General features: G+C 50.7%; 2 protein-coding genes across 5 annotated transcripts; both read right to left on the reverse strand.

Annotated features, from left to right (window-relative positions):
* Positions 1-309: 309 nt before the first annotated feature.
* Positions 310-15,671, reverse strand: LOC121673046 (phosphopantothenoylcysteine decarboxylase-like). Of its 4 annotated transcripts, none has more exons than XM_042046080.1 (7): positions 15,425-15,671; positions 13,409-13,573; positions 8,576-8,671; positions 5,530-5,658; positions 3,592-3,760; positions 1,345-1,447; positions 838-924 (listed from the first exon to the last, which is right to left on the reverse strand). In XM_042046080.1, the coding sequence occupies exons 2-6, from the start codon at positions 13,559-13,561 to the stop codon at positions 1,392-1,394; spliced, it is 603 nt and encodes a 200-aa protein (XP_041902014.1). In that variant the 5' UTR covers positions 13,562-13,573; positions 15,425-15,671; the 3' UTR covers positions 838-924; positions 1,345-1,391. The 4 variants fall into 4 exon arrangements, with proteins under 4 accessions (XP_041902013.1, XP_041902016.1, XP_041902014.1 ...); XM_042046081.1 differs by having other exon boundaries at positions 839-924; positions 1,355-1,447; XM_042046079.1 differs by lacking the exon at positions 1,345-1,447 and having other exon boundaries at positions 310-924.
* Positions 15,672-16,984: 1,313 nt separating this feature from the next.
* On the reverse strand, positions 16,985-23,925 carry LOC121673045 (secretory carrier-associated membrane protein 5). The gene is made up of 7 exons (XM_042046078.1): positions 23,901-23,925; positions 22,505-22,581; positions 22,106-22,234; positions 20,278-20,434; positions 19,524-19,625; positions 19,246-19,363; positions 16,985-19,136 (listed from the first exon to the last, which is right to left on the reverse strand). The coding sequence occupies exons 2-7, from the start codon at positions 22,509-22,511 to the stop codon at positions 18,942-18,944; spliced, it is 708 nt and encodes a 235-aa protein (XP_041902012.1). The 5' UTR covers positions 22,512-22,581; positions 23,901-23,925; the 3' UTR covers positions 16,985-18,941.
* Positions 23,926-24,110: the final 185 nt, after the last annotated feature.

Consider the following 24,110-nt stretch of genomic DNA (forward strand, 5'->3'; position numbering starts at 1 on the left):
AAACTCTTTACTTCAGTGAAGTTTGACTTCATTCCCTTGGGAAACACCCACCCTTGGCTTTCCATGAGGGCCTGGCCTGCTTGTTTCCTGACTGGGGCATCCAGATGGGCAGGAGGCACTTTGGAATGAGGCTGATAACCTGCATCCCTCTCCAGATAACAGCTACAAAAGGGCAGAAGGACTGGAGAGCTCTGTTCAGTCAATTTTTCTCCGTATCTGATAAATAACCATAAGCAGACACAACAACTTAGCAAAGACATTGGGTGGGAACACCTCCCAAAGCAGTTACAAGAGGCAACTCATCAGGGGCAGGATTAAAATCTCTCTCTTTTATTAAGTTCCCAGAGGGAAAATGCTTTTTGGCCAGTGACTCCTGCTTGGAATGGGCAGCCAGAACAGATGTGGACCATATCTGGAAAGCAGGAATGGTCCAGAAGACACTTGCTGGAAAGAGCTGGAATTACCCTGCACCAGAATTTGCAGGGCCTTTTCCTCTCTAGAACCAGGAGCTCAAACACCTTCTGCAGCCTCCCCAGAACAGAGCACGTGTGAAGCACTGGGGGCTGAGCAGCCTCAGGAACGTTACTCCCTCTCTGCAAGATACCTCAGAGTTTTCCACACTAAAGCAGCACATTCTTGGCTCTGGTTTTTGAAAGTCTGTGGCGAGGTACCACATTTCAGTTTGGCACCAGCTGGAAGACAACCGTTGGCTCCTTCTGTTGAAGAGCAGCTAAAGGTATGCATGCCATGGGTACCAGGGCAGCTGAGCCCAGCTTCCTGCTGGGTTTATCTCCAAACCATCAGGAAGGCACAAAACCAGTATTTACATGCCAAAACATCAGCTCTGCCTTGGCACATCCCGTTCTTCAAGGATCCCTTTAACTCTTTCCACGATGGTCCACACTTCTGCCATGGCTCCTCGGCCTGCAGGGCAAGAGCAAAACCACATTGTGAAATCCAGGGTGGGGGCAACCAAAAAAAAGTGTGTGGAGCGTAATTCCCAATCTCACCTCCTTTCTCCAGGGTAAACATAATGTGTTTTCAGCATCTTTCTGAAATGGTCTTTGCCTATACAAAAGCCTTGCCAAATCCATACCATTCCCGTGACTCTGCTTTAGAGAAATGACCTCCATTACAGAAAGCTGTCCTGGATTCCCACCAGCCTGAATCTCGGGAGCAACTCTTGGAGAAGGCTGAATGCTGGACAGAACAAAATGGAAAGGCTTTTCCTTTTGGCCTGGTTATCTGCCAGATGAACATCTAATCTGTGCTGTGCTGCTGCTTCCCTTTGAAATAGTTTTTAACTCCAGTTCAGAATTTCAAAGCCAGAGATGATTAAATCACCTTGTCTAACCTTCTGTGCTGAAGTCAGCACTGGGAACTGAGGCCATTCACTCTTCTAATTTGCTTGGAGCTGAGGAAAGACGCTTCTCCCACAGGTATTTGTCTCTTTTGGAAAATTGAAAAAAAGTCTCTCTTGATATTTTGTCCTGCTGGCTAATTGATCCTATAATTTAAAATACATGCCTTATTGCTCAGCAGAAATTAGTTCTGGGAGGTGTTGTTTTCCTCTTTTTCAGACCTGTAAATCCCCGGAGGTCTGGAGCATCCTGTGGACAAGCTGCAGGCAGATTTGGACCCTTCTGCTCTCCTAATCTCAGGGGGAAGAGCTGCACTTGACAAGAGACATTCCCTGACTGCCTCTGCATGGTTTGGCAGAGCTACACCCTTCCAGAACACTTCCATGGCCTGCCTTCTTCCTCCACCACCCACTTCTCCAACACCTCTGGCAATTGACAGCTGGACTTTTTGGTTTACTAAAGCAAACTCTTACAGCACAGCTCATGCCTACAGGTGGAAATCTTCCAGTGTGCCAGGCTCTAGAAATCCAGCCAAGGATGATGAAGATAATGGCAGTATGGAAAGTATCCAATCAAGAAATTACATTTGTTATCCTCTCTTTTAGCAGGACTTCCTGTATAAACCCACTCATTTGCTAAGGGAGAAAAATTAATCAGGTAAAACTTGGGGGCAGTGAGGACGTGGTGCATTTCAGGTGAGACCCAACCACATGGGGTGAGGAAGAGAAACCTCCTAGAGCAAAACAAACCACAATGTCAACAGACAAAACTGGTGCAAACTGAATCTCTCCTGCACCAGATGTGTGAGCTTTGCTACTTGCTGCTTGTGTGGAAACCAGGGAAACCCCTGCGTGGATGGAAGCCAAAATGAGCGTGGAAGAGGCTGTGGGGTGAAAGGCCTGAGAAAAGGGGAAGGGGTGAAAAGAAGTCAGTTGTAGAGACTAGTTTGGGTCTTCAGAGAGATGGAATCCATCAGTGCCCTGCCATAATCTCCCTACAAGCTGCCAGGAAAGTCCTGGTGTTTGCCATCAGGAAGATCTTCTTGTGAGTTGACTCACAAGCACAAGTGGAGTCCAGTCAGATGTGGCTACTCCTGCCATCCCTCCATCCCTCTCCTCCAAGCTCCTTCAAGAGTTTGCTCTCTCAGATGAGACAGCTGAGCTGGATATGAAGAAATTTGATGTAATCATGTCTAAAATCCCAGCGGAGGGTTAATCATCCAGGATATTTCAACTGATGTCTGAGTTACTCAACTACACTTACCTAATTGTAAATATTTCTTAGTTTTCAGTTCTGAAAGTACAAATCTCTAGAGGCATTGCACCTACCTAAGGATTCCAAAACGAAGCCAGGCCTAGAATTTAACCACGAGGGACATTATAACATCCTGTCTTTGTTACAGACTGTTTATTGGACTGACAAGGTGGTAAACATCCTGCTGGAATTGGGGTTGTTATACAGAAGTAGGAGCACAGAACTGTGCAGGTAGTAGCTGCTGTGGCTGGAACCGGGGGACATTTTACAGAGATTTGCCCAATAAAATTTTAATAAAAAAGCAAATCCATTCATCCAAATGGTTTGTATCAAAACCCTTCCCAAAAGTCAAAATACCTCAATTTAAAGCAGCTACTAAAACTTCAATGAGACCATTATTTCTTAGCGCTGCAAGCCAAATGTATTGAATCTGAACTTCCTCCACACCCCTCTTTCACTTTGCAGAACCCTGGTGTCAAAACCCCACATCAAAACTTGTTTGGGAAACTAAAAAGTAACCCAGGCAACAACAACAACAAATGTTCGATGTGTGTTCAGCTACACCCTCAGCCACATCTGCAAAGGGCTTTTCTCACTGTCTGCTCTCAGGGACAAGATTTAATCCCAGTGATGGATCTGAAGAACTGAGGCACAATGAAAACAGCCCCCAGTCCCAGCAGAGGGCAAAGTCAGGACACCCAAATCCCAGGCTGGTAACGCTCACCACAGAACCTTCCTTCTCTTTGATTTCCTCTCTTCGTGAACATTTCTGTTCAGTATCAGGCTCATCTGAAAGCTCTTAAAACTACTTAAAAACTAATGAAGAGGGATAACACAGGGCAAAGCTTCAGCTTGTTTGTACAAACTGTGGCAGTTCGACATCTCCATGGCCACGCAGCAAAAGGCAGCACATCCCTCCAGCACGAGGGCAGCAGTGGGGCAGGGAAAGGGGCAGGAGCCACAGGAAAGGACTGACCTTCATCTCCACACACGAGTTTCTTCACCACACAGGGGATCTCCGTGTAGCCAAAGCCCTTCAGCTGCTCCACGTGCCGAGCTGTGATGGGATGCTCCCACATGGCCGTGTTCATGGCCGGGCAGAAGAGCAGGGGTTTGCTCAGGTCCCACGCACGGATGACACAAGTCTGCAGGAGAAGCCAAGAAAGGGCCTGGATTCCCTCATTCCTTCCCATCCCCCTGCTGCACAGAAGCACCTTTCCAGCCTGCTGTCATTCTGTCAGCGCAGCTGGGCTAACCCATGGGCTGAGACTAACTTGTATCACGTTCCAGCCAAGCTCGTCCCTCACAGGCAGGAAAGACAAGGGAGGCTACACAGAGGATAAATCCCACCCTGCTCCAGCCAGCAGCCCAGGCTGGAGCAAACCAAGCTGGAACAGGATGTGTACAGACTATGTGGGAGACAGAGAAGCTGAGAGGTGGCCACAGACCTTATCATCAGCTACAAAGAAACCCCCGGGGCAACACTGCAGATAAGCCAGCTGCAAAGCTAAACACTGACAGCTGGCAGTGAGTCCTTCTGACATGATATGCCAACTGGATCCACAACTCCCCACAAGGGAAGCAGTGCTGCTTCCAGGATACAAGCAGAGGAGAACACGAGCACATCTGGGCTGCTGCAGGAGATGCTGGCACGTTACAAACCATCTGGCAGCTCCTGTGTGCTACAGGGAATCAAATCTGACTCCTCAGCACTGCCAGATAACCCAGGATCACCTCATCCCCTTGGAAAGATAAATGCTGGTTGTTCCTAGTGCCACGTCCATCAGATTCCCCAGGCCTAGCAGCATTTCAGTCCAACAAAGCAGCTTCCAAGGGAGCAGCTCAGATCACGGAGTCCTTACAGGAACCCTGCCCACCCTTTTTTATACCCTGTGACTTGAACCCTTCCCAGCACAAGGAAATCTGATGGAATCTGTTCTGAACTGCCAACCAGCACCTCCGGTACTCACTTTCCTTTCCTGGAGCTGTCTCTTCCCTTCACAAGGCTCTCAAAGACTGGCAGGAGTGTATGAAGCCACACATCCCTGACATCCTTCCTGAGCTCTTCCCTCTGCTAAACCAGCACGCCCACAAGGGACCCAGAAGGACAAGACATTGCTTGTCCTTCCCTCTTTCTGTAGCTCTTTCTGGTTACTCTCAGATCCCCAGTGATCTGTTCTGGGTGGATTTTGTTCATTTATATATGCTTCTTACGCAAAAGGCTATAGGTCATGCAGATCTGCAGCTTCCTGAGATCTTTTGTGTGGTTAATGCCTGGCCACAAAACATTCAGCCCCACTGAAGGTCCCCAGCACCCAACAAAGAAGCACACTCCCTTTTAATACACTTTCTGATTAGCCTGAAGAGCCTCAAGAGCACTTTAAATATCAAAAAACAAGCCTGAACAAGCCAAATCCTCTGTAGCTGAGACTGGGAGGTAAGTGGGAATGAGCATGTTTGAAAGTCTGTGCTATGTTAGGTGAGGGAGGTGGTGAAGTAGCGGGAAGTAAACAGTTTTATCTGATCTCACAGGTGTCTTTCCAGATTGCATTGAAAAAATGTAGAGGAACTCAAAAGTGAGTGAGTGTTTGTTTGTGTGTATGAGTGACAGAGAGAGGATGGAGGCAGAAAGAAATACCACCCTCCAGAAAAAGCAGGGAAGACACAAAGCAGGGACTGGGAAATAAGACGAGAGACTGACAGAGCTGAGGAGTGGGAAGGGATGTAGGTCAGGGAAGGAAAGAGAAGGAGCAGGGGAGCCGTGCTGGAGAAGAGAGAGACGAGCAGATGGAGGGGGAGCAGAACATGCAAATGTCACTGTTCGTGATGCTGCAGAAGCACCAAGATCCCAGGAAGGCAAGGTCAGGCAGTCCTGAGGGGTGGGAGCAGTGGCAGGCAGAGCCCAGGTACTCACCAGCAGGTTGTCACAGATGCCATTGGCGACCTTTGCCAGCGTGTTGGCGTCCAGAGGTGCCACCACCATGAGGTCAGCCCAGCGCCGGAGCTCGATGTGCAGGACGGGGTCCGAGCGGCCCTTCCACAGCTGCGGGGGAGAGAAGATGGGGAGCACCAAACCCTCACACACCTCATCAACCCCACCTCAGAAAACACAGCTCCTGTGCTTATGGAGCACAGTTAAGGGATGGTAGCGTATCAGCGGATGGTGGGATCCTTTTCCCACAATTCACACTTCTGACTACCACAGGTTTCAACTCACAGCAAAGAGCTGTCCCCATCCACAGCATCCCTTAGCTTTGGAATTATTCCTAAGAGCTCCATCCCACAGCCAGCTGAAGCCAGGCAGGCCCAAAACAGGGGTACGTTTCCTGGGGAACCCAGGTGATTTATAAGCTTCACATTGAAGTGAAGCTGCCCACTGGCTTCTCATGAGGTACAGACCCCTAACTTAACAAGTCACTTTTAATCACCATGCACAACCCTACTCACACATACAGCAGCAAAGGAAACCCTCCTAAGTACTGCAGGGAACAGTGTCCTGTTGGCTTTCTCTGAGATGGATGAGGTTTATCCAATTTGGCGCTTCCCTCCTCTCTTGGAATCACAGAACAGTCTGGGTTGGGAGGGACCTTAAAGGTCATCTTGTTCCACCCCCTTCCATGGGCAGGGGCATCTTCCACTGTCCCAGAGTGCTCCAAGCCCAGTCCAACCTGGCCTGAACACTTCCAGGGATGGGGCAGCCACAGCTTCTCCTTGACATACTCCTGAGTGAATATTTCTGTTTTCACTAAAGCCCTGAATTGCTCAAGAGAACGTACTGGGAGCGTACTGGGAAAGAGTCCTGAGAAGCAGCAAGCAGCACCAGGCGCTAATTCCCCAGAGGACACCCAACCACAGGCCAGCACGGGGTGTATCAGGGCCACAAAGTGCTCCTTCTCTGAGTCACGGGAAGCCACAACAAAAAGGCAGCATCCGAAAAGCTGGGACTTCCTGAACACCTTTCCCACCTCCTCCACTCACTTCTATTCTTTCTTGTAGTTTTATTGTCAGAGTGAAGTATCTCTCAAAGAGATGCTGAGCACGTGTCATGATCCACTAATACAAGCGAGGGTCGTGATGGTTCATTTATTGATCTCAGAGTGCAAAAGGACACAAGGGATTTCAGTCTTAATCAGAACAGTGCACCTTTATTAAGTGCCCACAACACGGTAATGCGATAGAGGAGAGAGAGAGAGAAAGAAAACAAAGTAAAAGGGTAGAGAGGAAGAAAGGGGGGAAATAGCTACCAATGGATGAGAAAGTCCTCGTGGGTCTCCTGCCAATAGATTCGCCTTCTTTCCGTGGGGAGATCTCCTCTCGGTTAATTTAGAAAGTCCCTTTATAGTTCTCTTTAGAAGCGAGGGGCAACTGGCCAAGAGGTGGGGGAAATCTACAGCCGTTGTTATGGGGCCTGTTGCTTTGGGAAAAAAGGTACAGGACAGGTGGGACAGGACAGGTGGGACAGGACAGGTGGGACAGGACAGGTCATTCCTTTCCGCTTCAGCGCAGTCCTTCCCGCCTGGGCAGCAAGAACGGCGCAGTTCATTGTGACCTGCACTAATTTTCCTCAGGAATGCGTACCAGTTCCCAGCGGGCACACCCGCAGGCAACACTTGGCAGACATCCCACCTCAGCCAGGCCAGGACTGCTGTGCTCAGCCTCTGTCCTTGGTGATGATCGTGAGGCAGATGAGGGATCCTCAGACCGTCTCTTACAGCAGGCTGTCACAGTGAGCCCAGAGGAGGCCACCAAGTTGATCAGAGGGATGGAGCACCTACCTCCCCTACGAGGAAAGGCTGAGAGAACTGGCATTGTTCAGCCTGGAGAAGAGAAGGCTTTGGGATGAACTAACTGTGTCCTTCCAGTGCCTGAAGGAGCCAGCATGATGGAGGGAGGCTATTTACAAGGGCCTGGACAAGAGGAAATGGCTTCCAGCTCACAAAGGGCAGGGTTAGACGGGATATGGGAAGAAATTGTTCCCTTGTGAGGCTGGGGAGGCCCTGGCACAGGCTGCCTAGAGAAGCTGTGGCTATCCCATTCCTGGAAGTGTCCAAGGCCAGGTTGGAGCAACCTGGAACAGTGGAAGGTGTCCCCACCCATGGCAGGGGGGTGGAACTGGATGAGCTTTAAGGTCCCTTCCGACCCAAACCATTCTCTGATTATTTCCCACCACAAGGGCCCCGTGCCTGCTCTCCAGTGTGCCAGCAGATCTCAAAGCCTGACCTGCACCTCTTCTATCACCCCACTGAGGGCTCCTCAGAAGTAACTCCCCGAGGCTGCAGCATCCTGGGATCCAGCAGACATCCACCAATCCCTGAGACCGGCCAGAAAGTTTCCTGGCCGTTACCACTGGCATGTTTCTGTCCACTTAAAAGCAATGCTCACATATGAGGGCATTGGCAGGAGTAGGGGTAAGGAAAGATCACCTTGTGCTTGGATCAGTACAGCAAAGCAGGGATGAAATGTATGGAAAAACAAATCTTGATCCTTATACAATGAATCTCTTCATACTCAAAGACTCTCAAAGTGTGTCAGTAAAACTGCAGTCAGGAGAAAAAGCCATTTCACAGGGTGCAGAGATGTTCACAGCCCTGACAGCTGAGCTAAGGAGAACGAAGCTGCTGCCTCCGTGACAAGAATGACTCATGACAAGCACCAAACACGCTCACCATGGCTCTGCAGTGGCTGTCTTGACATTTCCTGACACTCCCCTCAGAGCAGCTGAGCCCAGGGTGGAGACAGTCCACTGCTACCCTCCCCGCCTGCTGCAGGACAAAATCCTGCAATGCATCAGGGCAGCCTCTCTCTTCCTCCTCATTTACAGCACGTTCTTCAAAAGCCACATTCCAAACATACATTACTAGACCAAGGAGTGAGTCTTGGCCCAGGTTTAAAAAGGAACTAAGTGTAGTTTCTTGCAAGAAAACTTAAGAGGGATGCTTCTATTGGCAAGAACAACTCACCTGCCACTCCTCTTCATCACCATAGAGGGTCACAGGAATCTCCTGGGCATTGTAGAAATGTTTTGCTCTCTCAGTAGTGACCACCTTCACCTCAAGCTAAGCAGAAAGAAAAAGACCAATGCTTAGACTTGAGGACAATTTGTAGCGTTTTGTGGCTTCTCAGAAAGCCTCCCCTCACAGCTGAAAGGCCAGGCCACCACAGACATCCACAGGAGCCACAAGCTCATTTCATGTCAACCTAAAGCAGGCAGGTCCTCACCGGAACCTCTGTGTAGGTATGTTCATAGCACAGGGTTTCTGTGCAGCAAAGCAGTGGCTTCCACAAAGAGAGACTGGGTGAACACATGAGGGTTCTCTCAGAAACCTCAGATAAACCTGCAAAGCAACTGGAACCTTCATTTATTGGTTCCTACTGGGGAAAGCCTATCCCATCCCTCAGGTGTTTGTCTGACACACACTTACAAAAGGTGCTAAGGTGAACCTCCCACTTCCCCCTGCAGAAATCTTCACAAGTGGAAAAGGGGGCTTTTCCCCATTTTCCACGTGTCCTGCAGCTCTGATAAGTATTGCCAACAGCTCCTGCCACATGCAGTGAACCAGAGGTGTCCTGCACGTACCATGATCAGCCAGTGTCCAAGCGGCTCTGCATGCCCTGACTGCCCGTGCAGGACATGGAACAGCATTTCCAGCCGCAATTCCTCCCAGGGATGTTCCTTAAACCAGTCAACAGGCAGGCCAACACATGGATGGAGCACTCTCCACTGGTAATGAGGAAGATGAACCTCAGGCTGCTGCTTACAGTGAAAAATACCCCTTTTCCATGGGTCACAGAACCCACTGCAGGGTTCTCTTGATCCAACAGTGAGATGGAGAGAAACCAGCCCTACCAGCAGCTCCTTCCTGCTGGAAAACTGTGCCTCGAGGCAGAAAACCGATGAGGCACTCGGTGTGTGCACTCCTTGCTACAACCAACTGCTGGAAACCTCCAAGCTCCAAGAAGTTCTCTGCACAGCAGCAGTGATGTGACAGAGCGCGTTAACCCAGCTCCCAACACCACTTATTCCACTGGGAATGGGGCAGTGTTGGCTCCTTGCATCCTATGTGACTAGAATAACAGCCGGGAGCAGTGGAAAATCCCAGCCTTTGCATATTGCGGCCATTGGTAATTTTCCCCATCTTCTGAAGGAAAAGTGATAGGATAACACAGCTGCACATAACATGGTTTTGGTACTGTTTTTGCCTCTTCTAAACGTCTGCTCTTCTCAAAGCACCCCTGACTTGGAATCACAGGTGTTTGCAGTGTTTTTGAGTGTGAAGATCGCACTCACAGGCATTAACTAACTGTACTATTTCCATGCTAACCTCACCCCACAGGAAGCTGCTCGAGCCAAGCAGCGACACCCACAAAGGCGCTATCGCTGCTCCGCGGGCCTCGGGCGAGGTGTTAACCTCAGTCTGCGAGAGAATTTATTTATCTAGGGGGTTTAAAGGGCACTGTGCAGTTTGAAGGAGGATGTCTGCTCTCTGAAATGGTACCATTAAAAAAATATTTATTTCTTCCAAGCATAAGCCCAGGACTAGGGAAGAGCTCTGGCTATCAAGCACCGCATCCAACCATTCCAGGCCAGAACATTCCAGAGGGATGTTCAAAGAGTCTGAATGCTGGTGGCTGAAATCCCACCACCCCCTAGGAAATGAGTAAAATATTCTCCCTAGTGAAGGCTTTCTGCTGGGGTGGACTCCTGGTTCCCTCGTTCTCAGCAAGTCCATCAAGTTCCTCCAGCTGTGCTGGAAAGAGGTCAGTGTTCTCAAGATCACTTTAGCCTACATAGTTTATTCTTTCTATTTACCTGGCACACCCTCTGTTTGCCTGTGGATATCTTAAACAGCAAAGGCAGTCTGGCCACACTCAAACTCCCTCACTGGAGACAGTTTAGATTAGTTAGAGGTCTTCGTGGCTTAAGCCAAATCTCCAAAACAAACTTTACCACAAAACTGCTCTCCTGTGTTCAGGCAACACTGCTGGTCTCTGATAGAGGCTTCTCCTGGCACAGCCCTTTCTGCTCGGGGTAAGGAGGTGCACGGGGTTATTTTTTAACGGCTTTCTCAGTGTTGATAGCAAAATCTTTCCAGCCAGCCTGAGCACAAGAGCACGAGCAGCTCCTCTGTTAAATGGCACCTACAAGCTCAGGCAGAGGCTGCCTGGCAGGTGCACAGTGAAGTGACAATCTGTGATTTAAACCTGAAGTACATCCTGGAGCTTCAAGAACAAAACATTTTACCCACAGAAAAGTTTGTTCTTGCCTCTCTTTATCATAGGATCACAGACTGGTTTGGATTGGAAAGGAAATTAAAGGTGTTCCAGCTCCACCCCCTGCCATGGGCAGGGACATCTTCCACTATCCCAGCTTGCTCCAAGCTCAGTGTCCAGCCTGGCCTTGGACACTGCCAGGGATCCAGGGGCAGCCACAGCTGCTCTGGGCACCCTGTGCCAGGGCCTCACCACCTTCCCAGGGAACAATTCCTGCCCAATATCCCATCTATCCCTGACCTCTGGCAGTGGGAAGCCATTCCCTCCTGTCCTGTCACTCCAGGCCCTTGTCCAAAGTCCCTCTCCAGCTCTCTTTTAGCCCCTTCAGGCACAGGAAGAGGCTCTAAGGTCTCCCCAAAGCCTACTACCAGCCAATATCCTCCCAATACAATTTTTGTCATTGTGTTCCTGCCCAGCCACTGAAAAACTCTGGGAATCAGGTGTGTGAGATGATGAGACACTGCTGTCTCCCCCCACACCAGGTACAAGGGCAATAACCTGCTGCCATCTGAATTCCCATCTGTGAAGATGAGTCAAGAAAAAGGCAGTGAGCTGTAGTCGCATCCACTGGCACCCTCGAGGAGGTGTTAAAGGTTAATGAGCAGCAAAATCACTCTGCCAAGTCTTTCACCGCAGACCATTTCAGGCATAACATCAATTTAAACTAACCACTCTGGTTGCAAGCCTGTGACCACATCTCCTCTGGTATCAAACCCTTGTCTCTGCTCCTGCCCTGCCTCCTTTGTAAAGTTCTGCTCCAGCAGTAAAGAAATTGATGCAACAGCCTTGTGCAGGACTCAACAAACTCCATGGGAAAGTTACACTGACTCAGCAGCCCTTGAAATCACAGCAGAAATGAGTAAATAACTTTGATTAATAAATTGTTATAAACTCCTGGATGCCTCACTTGTCGCTGTTGGGGCGGTCACGACACACACGGACAGTGCCTCCTTCAAGGGCCAAAAAGCCATTTGTTAAACAAAGCAGCCTCTTTTAGGCACTTTTTGTATGTTATCATTGGTGTTACAGATTCACTGGCTGCTGAACTACTACAATAGACTCACTGGCTATTACTAACTACAGCATGCTACCATTGGCTACCTATAGCATAAGAATTCAAGCACTCAGAAAAATAACAGGTGCAGATATGTTGCTGTTTTCTCCTTCTACTGTTTAACTTTCTTGCTTCTGTTGATACTACATTCTCATGGGTAAAAACTAATTGCTTTTCTTCTCACGGGCTTTTCTCACAGTCCTTCTCTAGCCAAAGTAACAGGCCTGAGCCATGATTTTACAAAGGCAACAAGGCCTTCATTTTATAAGGTTTTACTTAAATGCCACATCACTTTTGCTTTTTCTGCCCTCAAACCAGCGGCCACACAGCCTGCACTAGATGTCACAGACCTCTGGGCCTGCACAGTGTGTTTGAGTCCAGCTGTCTGCAGCTTTTAATTATGAAACAAACACTCAGAGGGAAGCAAAGGTTTTGACCCACGTTCCTACCATGGGTCATCTGCATTCTGCCTGTCACCTGCACAGAAGGGCATTCCAAGCTCCAGGAGCAAAGGAAAATGAGCAACAGCCAAGCTAATCTGAGAGGGAGAGGCTTAGAAGATCCCTATCTCTGGCTCTGGGCTGGTCACCCCAGTCCTTGGTGTCATTTTTCTTTGTCCTTCTTACTTCAGGCTGGGACCTTTGACCTCACTAATTGCATCAGGTCCAGTCATAAATTAAGTGAGGCCTCACATCGCCACACACGCCTCACCTCCAGTACCCTTTCCAGCTTGGATATCAACATCGACCACACAGATCAGCCTCCACTCAGTGCATCCACAAGGTAAAGCCTCCCAAGTCATCCCAAAGGATATTCAAGAAGCAATCTAATCAATAAATCTGCAGATTTAAGTGCACCCTCTCGCCCCCATCACTCTTTTATTTCACGGCTCCAAAATATTTCCTCCATGTCTAAAAACCTACAAGTTTGCTATGTTTAACTTTATTCTACAGCAGGAAAGAGCACATTTCCCTCCCTGATCAGTCACCAGTGGCCTCTGCTGGGCACCTCTGTTACTCCAGACAACAAACAGTAAAAAAATACTACACAGACACATATAGCAGCTTGTGTTTTCTATTTCTGGTTCTCCAAGGTCCATTTTTCCTTTCTGGATCACACAGCTGCGTTTACATTTGGGAAATCCACATCCCACCCATGGACAACTGCAACATCCCGGAGATTTCAAGTTTCAGAAGTATCACCTCTGTCTGCAACACCACACCTGCTAACTTGACTGACAAGGACGAACTCCAGAAAAAAAAAACACCCAAAGCAAAGACCTTTTCAAGTATGAAATGACAGGGGAAAAATAAAAGAATTTTTAAAAACAGGTGGAATCCTCCTCACAGAAATTTTCAAACTAAAAGGCCCCAAGGAGGAACTTGTCATTTCAGCAGAAGCCACATGATCTCTCCTCAAAACCAGGGTAACTCCAACTTCACAAAGCTCCACCAACAGCTTCACTCACCCCAGGGATTTTCAGCAACTCTGCGATGAGCAGGGGCAGCTTCAGGGCAGCCACGCTTCCAGTCACTCCCACCAGGACACGGAATTTTTTCTGTGGCACGGATGAGCTGTTTCCTGCAGGAATCCCCGGTTCTGGCAGGGAGATGGGCTCCATGCTCCAATCAAACTGTGCAGGCACAGGAGAACAAAGACACTGGACTAAGGCTGCCTCCAAGCACAGCAGGGCTCCAACCCCAACATATTGCCAAGGGCACGGATCTGAGCCTGGACTCTGCAGGACCCAGAAGCACCCAGAACACTCATCCCACAAAGATTTCGAGCACCAGCAGAACTTTAAGGTCATCGTAATGTTTAATTACATTTTTCTTTTGGGATACTGGCAAACAGACTCCTAAAACTTGAGCAGAGAGGCCAAAATGTGCCCTGGTAAAGTTTGTGCCCTCAAAATTAAGACTCTCACATTTTGAGCATGGTCCAGAATTTAGGACAGATAAATAAGCAAATCTGGGATAAAATTTTACACCAAGTTCTGTAAAGACAAACAGCCCCCTGTTGAGTTGATTTCCCTTTGCACTCTCTGGTGATTAATGCACAGAGATGTCTTAATAACTAAAAATGTTCCTTACTGTGTTCCTAAATATTTACAGCAGCACTAGAATTTAATCCCTAGCAGTTCGAATTCAAGTCTCCTGTTTCCACACTGATAAAAATCAGAAATCAATGTTTTGGTGAGGAAATCATTGGAATTTAGTATCTCAAATATCATCAATTAATGACTAATTAGCAAAGAGTAAATTCAGTTCTTGAAAAATCATTGCATTCAGTAGAGTTTGTTCCGTTTTAGTGATGTCCTTGTTATTCAAACTAAGTTGCTTGGAATCACTTTGGGTGGAAAGAAGATGGACATGTTCAGGTTGCCCTGATTTTGGGGATCAGCTCAGAGGTTGGAGTGAGGGGGCTGGATAACCCAGAGAGAGGAATTTCACAGGATCACAGACTGGTTTGGGCTGGAAGGGAAACTAAAGCCCATCCAGTTCCCCCCCCCTGCCAAGGGCAGGGACACCTCCCACTGTCCCAGGCTGCTCCAAGCCCCAATGTCCAGCCTGGCCTTGGGCACTGCCAGGGATCCAGGGGCAGCCACAGCTGCTCTGGGCACCCTGTGCCAGGGCCTCCCCACCCTCACAGGGAAGGATTTCTTCCCAACATCCCATCTAACCCTCGAGTCACTCCAGGGATGATCCAACAGCAGGTTAACTGGGATCCTCGATGGGTGTGCAGCAATTCCCCGGAATTCTGCCCCCCTGACCCAGCACAGACACCCCTTCTAACCCTTCACAACACCAGCACGGTCTTCTTCCACGCTGTGCTCAGAAGGAACGTGTTTAACTCCAACCCCAAAGGTTTCTCAGTGTGTTTAAAAAATAACGCTGCCAGGATAAAAGCCCAATTTCAGCTCTGCTGATTAGCAAGGGTAATTAAGAGGTGAGGAAACGCAGCAGCACATTGGCTGAGAGATTTTAATGCTAACACCATGCTTCGCATATTTATCTATATCTAATTAAAAGCAGAAAATGATTATTTATAAATAATTAAAATTATTATCTACTTCAAGCATCCTTAGGATGTTTCCAAAACGCCCCTTAGCGATTCCTAAACGACAATTAATTCTGCCAAAGCATCCACAAATTAAAGCCTGGGTGTTAAAATGTGAAGTTTTAAGCAGGAAACTTTCAAAATGCTTATAAATGATAAAATACTGACAAAAAGGAGGATAAAAATGGTAGAATTATAAAGCAATTATTAAAACGGTAAAATAATGTTAAATACGTAAGATAACGGTAAAAACGGTAAAATAGTAAAAATTTTTAAATGTTGCAAATTAAAAAATAATGGCAAAAACCAGCAAAACGGTGGTAAAAATGATAAAATAACGGCAAAGGATTATAATAAAAGCTGTATATGTAACAATATATGGAATATAACGATTAATAAGTGCTGGGCCGCGCTTTCCTCTTACCCAAACACAGCTGTGGGGAAGCAGCCACTAGAAAACAAGCAATTGACAGGCCCTTAAGGGTTAATTGAATCGACTTTTAATGCGGTAGCGATGCTGAAAACGGCTCCAAAAGGCCGCACAACAGCACCGCGAAACCCCGGGGGCTCCCAGAACGCAGCAAACAGCGCTCCAAGACGGGCCGAGGCAGGGCCGTGAGGGCCGCGGGCTCCGGGCGGCAGCGGGGCCGCGGCCGGCGGGCGGAGCGGAAGCCGCGGGGGGTGCCGGGAGCTGCTCGCGCCCTCGGCGCTGATTGGCGAGTGCTGCTCGCGCCCGCGGCGCTGATTGGCGAGTGCTGCTCGCGCCCGCGGCGCTGATTGGCGAGTGCTGCTCGCGCCCGCGGCGCTGATTGGCGAGTGCTACTCGCGCCCGCGGCGCTGATTGGCGAGTGCTGCTCGCGCCCGCGGCGCTGATTGGTGCGGGGAGCGCGCGCCCGCGCAGCCGGCGGGAGGAAGGGGTGTCATGGCGGCCCCTCACGGCCCGGCCCCAGGTTATGGCGGCTGCGCTGCCACTCGGGAGGGCTCTGTGCCCCTCTGTGCCCCAGTCGTGCCCACGTGAGGGATCTCGCCAAGGGCAGGCGCGCGGCTTCAGGCTGCTCAGGAAGTAGTCTAAACGGGGATTCTGGCTCATGGCAAGGTTTAGGAACGTAACAAAGGGCAACAAAACTCGGCGTAGAAGGCGTGTGGGGCACAGGGTCGAAGAGAGGGTCTGAGGGCCCCTCAAGTGACAGGGTGATATGTGAGCCCAGGAAATTGTTACAGACCAGGAGTGACACCTTTCCTATGAGATTCAGGGCAGCCACACAGAGCTGGCAGGGGAAAGTGGGTTAAAGGACTGAGTATTTATTGTCTGAGGCACAGACAGGACAAGGAGGAATGGCTTCCCATGCCAGAGGGGCAGGGTTAGATGGGATATTGGGAAGGAATTGTTCCTTGGGAGGGTGGGCAGGCCCTGGCACAGGGTGCCCAGAGCAGCTGTGGCTGCCCCTGGATCCCTGGCAGTGTCCAAGGCCAGGTTGGACAGGGCTTGGAGCAAGCTGGGATAGCAGAAGGTGTCCCTGCTGGATGAGCTGTAAGGTCCCTTCCAACCCAAATGATTCCGTGATTATGTGGGCACGACAGATCGGGGGCAGCACGTGGTCCCCAGCCCTCTGCCGATACAGCTCAAATGCAGCAGTTATTTGGACATCCCTCTGATACTGGCTACGAACAAGCAGCAGGGAAGGCTGAGAGCTCTGCTTTGCCGACTGCAGGACGTGGAAAGTGACAGGGAGACCTCAGGAAAACCCCAGGTGTGTTCTATCCCTAGATACCTCTTGCCCAGCAGCAGGAACACCCCACCTTTCCCACCCCGTGGGCTTCAGGAGCACCACGCTTTGATCACAACCACATCAGCCCCACCTGGAGCAGGGACAGCTTACAAATAACCAAGGTGAGAACAGGGGGTCGAGTTTCCCACCTGGCTGGAGCCACAGGGGCAGCATTTCAGCGCTTACACACTCAGGAGACACACTGGAGAGGAGGGTTAGGTGCTGAAGCAATGTCTGTTAGTTACAGCTCGTTACAGTTATTATTGATGCATCTTATTGTCAATGCCAAAGGTGAAGTCACTTAAACCATCATTTCTCAGACACGGATGACAGAGCACATGGTTTGGCAGAGTAAGTTTTAGGCGAGCTAGAAATGGATTGCACAATATTTAAACCTGATTAAGTACATAATAGGCTTAGCAAAGGATTACTTTTCTCCTGACATTTTATACATAAATATATACACACACACAGACAGGCATTTTATCAGTAGCTGCATTTTAGTCTGGTCAAGAGACAACTGCCTATTGCAGAATGACTGGAGTGATACCCTTAAAAAGGAAACTAGGTGTGCTTTGCTGGAGAAGGTCCTTTTTGGGGTGATTCTCAGGGGTAGGGGTCACATCCAAGCATCACTGGAGGGCTGGAAGGGACAGGTAAGGGCTGAGACTTGCACAGTCCTGGCTGGTGGCACACTGAGCTCCTTCCCTGTGCCAGGCAGGAGGTACTGGAGCCAAGGGGCTGGACTGGATTCTGTTTGGGCTGCTTTTCGAGGACTTGGAGAAAAATTTGGCTTATTTAAAGTGCATTTAGAGTTGAAAAGCATCTCGGAGAAGTAGCTTTCCCTACTCCTGCCCTGCAGCATCCATCCCATTTATGCTCCCACTCATCATCTTTTCCAGGGTGTGCCAGTCACCTTCCCCCAGTGGTGTTAGTCTGAGCTCAGCTGCCTCCTGCTAGGGTGCAGGATCATTATTTAATGTCCAATATCCCCAAATTGGGCAGGGATTCAGGCCTGACAGGGATTTCTACACCAGGAAAACACACGGCCACATCTCACCATGCTTTTTAGGAGCGCAGGTGAGCAGGAGTCCTTCCCTCCAGCCTGGAGGTTTCCTTAAGAGCCTTAAATTAGCACAAACCTCCAAAGCTAACAGGGACAAACCTTGGCCTGGCTATTTCCATGATCAGGGAGACTGCTTGGATGTGCTGGGATAGGGGGTGGCAAGATTTGACCCGCAGCCTTGCCCAAGAGTAGGTCCTCTGAGGAACGCTCTGCCGCTTTTACAGCTGCTTTTCAAAACAGAAGCCTTTAAAAAAAACAGACTCAGGATGCAGAATCTGGAATGGGATGGTTGTATCCCGCAGGGAAAACCTGTCCTTGCTCCCCAACACACACACACGCACACACACACTGGTCCTCCACGTCAAAGTGTAAACTACTCACTTACAACACCACACACTGAGAGAAGTTGTAGATCCTGAGCCAGGGTGTAGATTAGGAATCTCTTGGCTTCCAGCATATCAACAGCAGGATTGAGGGTTTCTTTTTTTTTTTTTTCCCCTTTTTTTTTCTTTTTTTTTTTAAATGCTAAATCAGCCAGCCACCTGCTAGTTAAAAACCAAAAGAAAAAAGGAGAATTCCCAGGATTGCTTGCCCTTGCTGAGACAGTGGCAAGTGGCTGGACACTACCAGCTGAAAGAGAAAACTCACACACGTCAAAAACCCGTGGTTCAGGGCTTATTCCAAGAAGGAAGATGGGTGCTGGTTGCTGTTTTTCCCTTTTTGGGGGTGTGGGGGGGCTTTTGGCTGATGAGGTTCTAACATACACCTATCACCATAGTAATTAAAAAACCACCACCGTACACTATTCCACAGGGAAAAAGAAGACACGTGAACGGACACTGACTACCACGCACAACAAGAGCCCTGCAGGTCAACTCACGGCCTCTTCAGAATGAAAAAGAAAGGAGAAAAGAAGAGCTCAAGACGAGAAAAAAAAAGAAAAAAAAGAAAGGAAAAATCCCAAAGGGTCTCGTTACAAAGACGGGAAAAGAACCACCGTTATGGTACACTCCGACTTTCTGAGATAGCTGCAGAAACTCGGCTCAGCCTTCCTCCTCCCTTTTCCCCCCCAGCTCTTCCTCCCGAGGACAGAGTCCCGCTGCTGCTCACATCTCGTTGGAGTAGGTGTAGTTGGGGGTGGCCGAGTACTGCGTCTCGTGCTGCATCATCGCGCCCTGCGCCGCCCCCATGGCCGCGTTCTGGGCTGCCTGCTGCACGTGGGGGTTCTTCCAGGCCCCCGTGGTCCACTCCTCCTGCGCTTTGCTGAAGCTCCCGCCGCTGCCCCGGTAAAACTTGTGCACCTGCAGGGAAAATCCAGAGGGGCTGAGCGCCTGCAGCCGGCACAGAGCTGCCAGGGTGGTGGCGAGGGCCACCCAAAGCAATGTGGAACCCCGGTTTTTCCTGCCGTACCATGGTGAGAGCAATGAAGGAGAAGACTGCCATGGCCGTGAAGAGCACGGTGGGGATCAGCATCACCACAGCCGAGCCCACGTTGGTCCCAAAGAAGGAAATCGCTGCGATCCAGCCACTGCAAGGAGATGGAAACAACCGGTTCGTTCACCAGCTTTCCCAAAGTGCCAGCAGCCCTCCCAGCTCCTCAAACCATCTTCCCCAAGGAGAGAACCAGTAAGGAGCATAAAACACCACGGTGACCACCCTTGTACCCAACAGGGCCGCATTTTCCTTACCAGACCCCCCATCCAGGGATCCCCACTGCCTGGATGATGCTGATCACCAGCTGGGCCATGAACGTGAAGAAGAAGGCCATGAAGCTGAAGGAGCTGTCTGTCCTGCAAGAGAAGGCTCAGTCACTCCTGCACCTCCATCCCCGCTGCACTCCAGGGGAAGGGAGATGCTCCTACGTATCAGAGCTGGCTGTGGTTTAGCAGGAGGGTGATGAAAAGCAAAATTAAAGGCGAAGGAGAAACTGCAAGAGGCTGAAAGTGGTCAAAGGGCACCTGGGAAAGGCATGGGGCACCAGACCCTCCCCACAGCTCAGTCAGCTGGGCTTGAGGACATCTGTGTTGGGACACAGCTCTCGGCTCACACCACCCCATGTGGGGAATAAATACACCCTCAGTTCTCTAGATTTGGGGATTGACCTCAGCACCATGGGTAATCCATACCAACACCTCAAGGACTCGTGGGAAAATATAAAAGATGCTTCAGGGATGAGAGGGAAAGTGGCATCTCAACTGCATCCTCACCACTGTCCCCCACCGCTGCACAGAGGCACACGGACAGTGTCCTTACATTGCCTGATTGGGGGTTTGGCCCCCAGGAAATCCCAAACACTCTGGTTTTGAAGGTTACAAAGTCAAGCTAAAGGGCTGCACAGAAAGGAATTCCCCCAGTTAGTCAGGCAATGCCCCAAGCTAAACACTGACCGTTTACGAAGGAAAACAAGGCAAAAAGAAGCCAGGCTCAGGTGCGACCACTTACTTGAAAGCTTTGTAAATAGGTCTAAACCAGCAGACATAGGAGCAGGGCGTAAAGAGAATGAGCCAGAGAATTGCCAGTCCAAAATTTACAGCTCCGCCGCCTCCAATGAGCCACGCGAGGCAGCCCACGAGATTCACCGCCAAGGTGATGCTGTTCACTGCAAACACACACACACAGAGCAGAGTAGCGCGGACGCAAGGGTGGCACTGACACACCAAGGACCCCGACCCCAGGGTGGCGGCCTCAGGGTCTTGCCCTAGCTGGACTTCCCTTAAATTAAGCTGGGAGCACATTCCCAGGCTGGCTGGGCCAAAGGGGGCCAGGCCTCAGCTGAGTAACAGGAGGAATATCAATGTATCACTCAGAGTTGTAATTCCCTAAGCAGTTCCAGGGCTCTGAAGATTGGCAGGAGTCACATCCTCCCGCTCCTGTTGAGCCGGGACACGTTTCCACTAACAGGAGGAAACTGGAGGAATCGTGGTGAAGTTTTTTGCTTGCTCCAGATACATCTTTGCTGAAGGAGCTTGTGCAGGAGCTCCCCGAGCACCACTGAGAGCCAAAATCCTGAACTCCTGACCCTGCCTTGTCAGTTCAGGGGGTGACACATAACCCTCGCCCACCCCTGCTTGGGATCAGGCCACACAAGGGCTCCGACTATGAATCCCAGCTCAGCAGACACAGGACAAAGCAGAGAAGGCTCAGCTGCATTCTGACGCCTCCGAGTTCGGAGAATGATTCATTATTTCGACGAGAACGAAAGCCCTCCCACCGCCGCCTGCCTGAGAGCTGCAGCTGGCAAAGGAAGGAGCTCAGCTGCCCGGGCTGCCCTAAAGGACATGGAGGGACCTTCCAGCCACTCTGTGCTGGGTGTCTGAGGGGCTGTTGGGGAGAAAATGACCAGAGAGGAGCTCCGGAGGCAGAAACCAAGGGACAGCAACTGGCTGTGGAGCAAGGACCAAGCTCTGTTACATTAAGAGGAAGAACAGCCTGGTTGGGATGGGGAAGGAATTGAACACCCCCAAGAGAGCTTCCCTGGGGAAGCACAGCTTTTTTCCTGCCACTCCTTAAACACGCTAACCCTCCTGACATGATGAAGCTACCCCAGGGTCACCTTCCTGACGGGACACAGCCCCAGGGATGCCAGCCTGGGGCCATGCCAAAAGCAGGAACACACAACCTCTCTGGTGTTAGCTCAGCTCCTCCTAACCTGCCTCCAAAGCACAAGGCTCTCCCTGGGCACTGATGCTTCCAAAGTTCAGGGGAAATAAATGCCTGATAAGGAACTAAGTTCTTCTAAAAAGAAATTAAATGCTGGTGCACAGCTGAGCTGTGCATGTTTCCACTTATGTTGGAGTGTGACCTCTGGCTCTATTCCCTGCCCAGGGTTGGTGAAGAAGAGAGATCCAGGACAGTTTGAAGAGCTGGAAGCTGGTGACAGCTCTGTTAGCACAGCACGGCACACAGAGGCATGCAAGAGGAACAGGCAAGCTCCGGGAAGCCTCAAGCTCCACGTTTTGGGGAGCAGGCACACCAGCCCTCCAGTCTGAGCCGTCTCCTCCTTACAGCAGGACATCAACATCACCACCAATGGCCCTGGGACACTGAGCCAGCTCCACAGCTCCATCCTGGAGGCTGGAAGGGCTGGGATCCATGGGATGCTGCAGCCCACCTCTCATTCCTGAGTTTTAACAGGAGACACCAAGGCCTGGAGGGGGAGAAGGGCTTCCCCTGACCTTGCCCTGCCCTTTCAGCTGGTGGCTCCCAGCGGAGCAGCAGCTTTGGAGAGGCAAACAAATCCCACTGGAGCCATTCCCACCCAGCTACTCACACATCCAGAGGTAGTAAAGCCGCTTGGCCATGGTCCGGTGCTGCGGCGGAATCTCCGCATCGAAGTCCTGGTAGAAACATGGCTTCAGGGGGATGAACTTGGGCAGGGGAGGGAAGTTGTTCACCTTTTCTGCAAGGAAAAGTTTCACTGGCATCAGGCACTGCCCAGAGCTGAACAAAAGCCAAGGGGCTTCCTAAACAGCCCCAAGAACTGACAAGGTTTACACAAAAGTTAAGGATTTCCCATGGAAACCGCCACCAACCCACCCCAAAGGAACAAATCCAGCTCTCACTGGCCACACAGATCCTGCAGCCAAGGACACCCACCACTCCACTGGCGACTAACAAGGTGACATTATGGCCAGTAAAGCCCATGATGGTCTTCAGAGCCCCCCCGTACCTGCCATGCCAGCACACGCTCAGCCTCTCTGCTCCTCAGGAAAAATACTTGGGAAAAACGTGGGAGCTTTAGCAAAGCTGGAGGAGAAAGAGAGCAAATGTGATTGAAGTGGTCAGGGACCTCTGCAAAAGCCTTCACCTTCCCCCCTTGTTCCAAAACAACTCAAGGACAGCAGTTTGCTTCACTTCTGTGACACTCTGGACTGTCACACATCCAGGCTGGCACCTGGCTGGCAGCGCGATAAATCCTGGCTCCTCTGGCTCAGGCTTATGTACCAGTTAAGGAGGAAGATTACGAGAGGATCCAGTGATGTGGGGCCTCCCACTCCCAACTGACCTACATCCAGGACAGGGCCAGGTAGGACAGCAGGGAAAGGAGGTGGCTGTGGGCAGTTTGAAACCCTCAATTTCATTACTTGGCCCCAGAAGAACTCTTTAAACATTTTTATTACTATTGCTGAATTCTAGCACAGGGGACTGACTACCTGGCTGCCTCGTAGCTGCCATCTCTGCAAGCCCAAGCCAAAAACAAGGCCAAAAAGGGAGCAGGGAAATCAGAGCAGAGAAATCAGCTGGAAAAAAAAATAAATCAGTGGCGATTGTCACTAATGAGTCACTTGAGTGCCTGGCTTAACAATTACTCATGTCATTTGGCACCTCATTCCAGAGCATGCAGGTGGGAAAGGGGGGAACTCAGCATCCCAGGACCATCCCAGACGATTCCATGCTCAGCTCTGTGCCAGAAGTGAAAATTAAGGCAAATTAAAGCAAAAATTAAGACCTGAGGTTTTAAATAGAAGCGTGAAGATGGCGTATCCCCACCTGCCTGCAGGTTTTGCCCTCTCCCAGTCATCCAGGCAGAGCTGGCAGCAGCCAACCCATTTCCCAGCACACAGGGTCCCGGCAGTTGGTGCCTGGGGCTCCCGGGAGGATTTGGGAGGCTCTTTCTAGGGGTCTTTTCCCACCATTCAGCGCCAAAGACACAGGCCAGGCACCCGCCGGCAGCCCCCGAACGCTTCCATCCTGCCGGTGCTACAAAGACGAGCCCCTCGGGCGCGGTGACGTTCCCCCGGCCGCCCCTAGCCCGTGTGCCGGCAGCGGGGTCACACGGCCAGGCGCCCCCCGACCCGACACCTGCGCCACCTGGGGCGAAAACACCGCGATGTGGATAAATCGGGTGGGTTTTTTGCAAAATTAGGGATATGGTGGAGGGGTTGGAATATGGTGGAGTGGATGGGAAAGGGGGGGGGGGCTCATCACATGGGTGATGGCACCGAGAAGAAACCCCTCTGGTGCGTGGGGTGGGTTTGGGGAGGGCAGGCAGGGCTCGGCCTCGCCGTGGATCGCTGCCTGTGCGTTTCCACGCGTGAAGGGCTGCGTGCCCCACGCATCCTCACCTCAAAGCCGGCGCAGCCTCCCAGCAGCGGCCTGGATCGGGGAGAAGGGCGGCCCAACCCCCGCTCGGTCCCCGGTGCACCCACGCGTGTGCAGGGTCACCGCGGCTGCCCCCACGCCGCGCATCCCCCCCCGCAACTGGGGTGCGGAGCGGGAGGTGGGTGCAAAGGGCGGTCAGCCCCCTCGGGGGCAGCGTCCAGCGCCCTCACCCC

Source organism: Corvus kubaryi, unplaced genomic scaffold (assembly GCF_017639235.1).
Source record: "Corvus kubaryi isolate FWS band 111438036 unplaced genomic scaffold, C.kubaryi_AGA036_p1.0 65139, whole genome shotgun sequence".
Taxonomy (NCBI): Eukaryota; Metazoa; Chordata; class Aves; order Passeriformes; family Corvidae; genus Corvus; species Corvus kubaryi.

Excerpts from the sequence above, each read along its gene's own strand:
- LOC121673045 (XM_042046078.1), bottom strand. Across the intron at positions 20,435-22,105 it reads GCTTTACTACCTCTGGATGT|TGAACAGCATCACCTTGGCG; the intron begins GTGAGTAGCTGG and ends GTGTGTTTGCAG. Across the intron at positions 19,626-20,277 it reads CCTATTTACAAAGCTTTCAA|GACAGACAGCTCCTTCAGCT; the intron begins GTAAGTGGTCGC and ends CTTCTCTTGCAG.
- LOC121673046 (XM_042046079.1), bottom strand. The coding sequence starts at position 13,561 with ATGGAGCCCATCTCCCTGCCAGAACCGGGGATTCCTGCAGGAAACAGC. Across the intron at positions 8,672-13,408 it reads AGTTGCTGAAAATCCCTGGG|CTTGAGGTGAAGGTGGTCAC; the intron begins GTGAGTGAAGCT and ends CTTTCTGCTTAG. Across the intron at positions 925-3,591 it reads ACTCGTGTGTGGAGATGAAG|GCCGAGGAGCCATGGCAGAA; the intron begins GTCAGTCCTTTC and ends CTTGCCCTGCAG.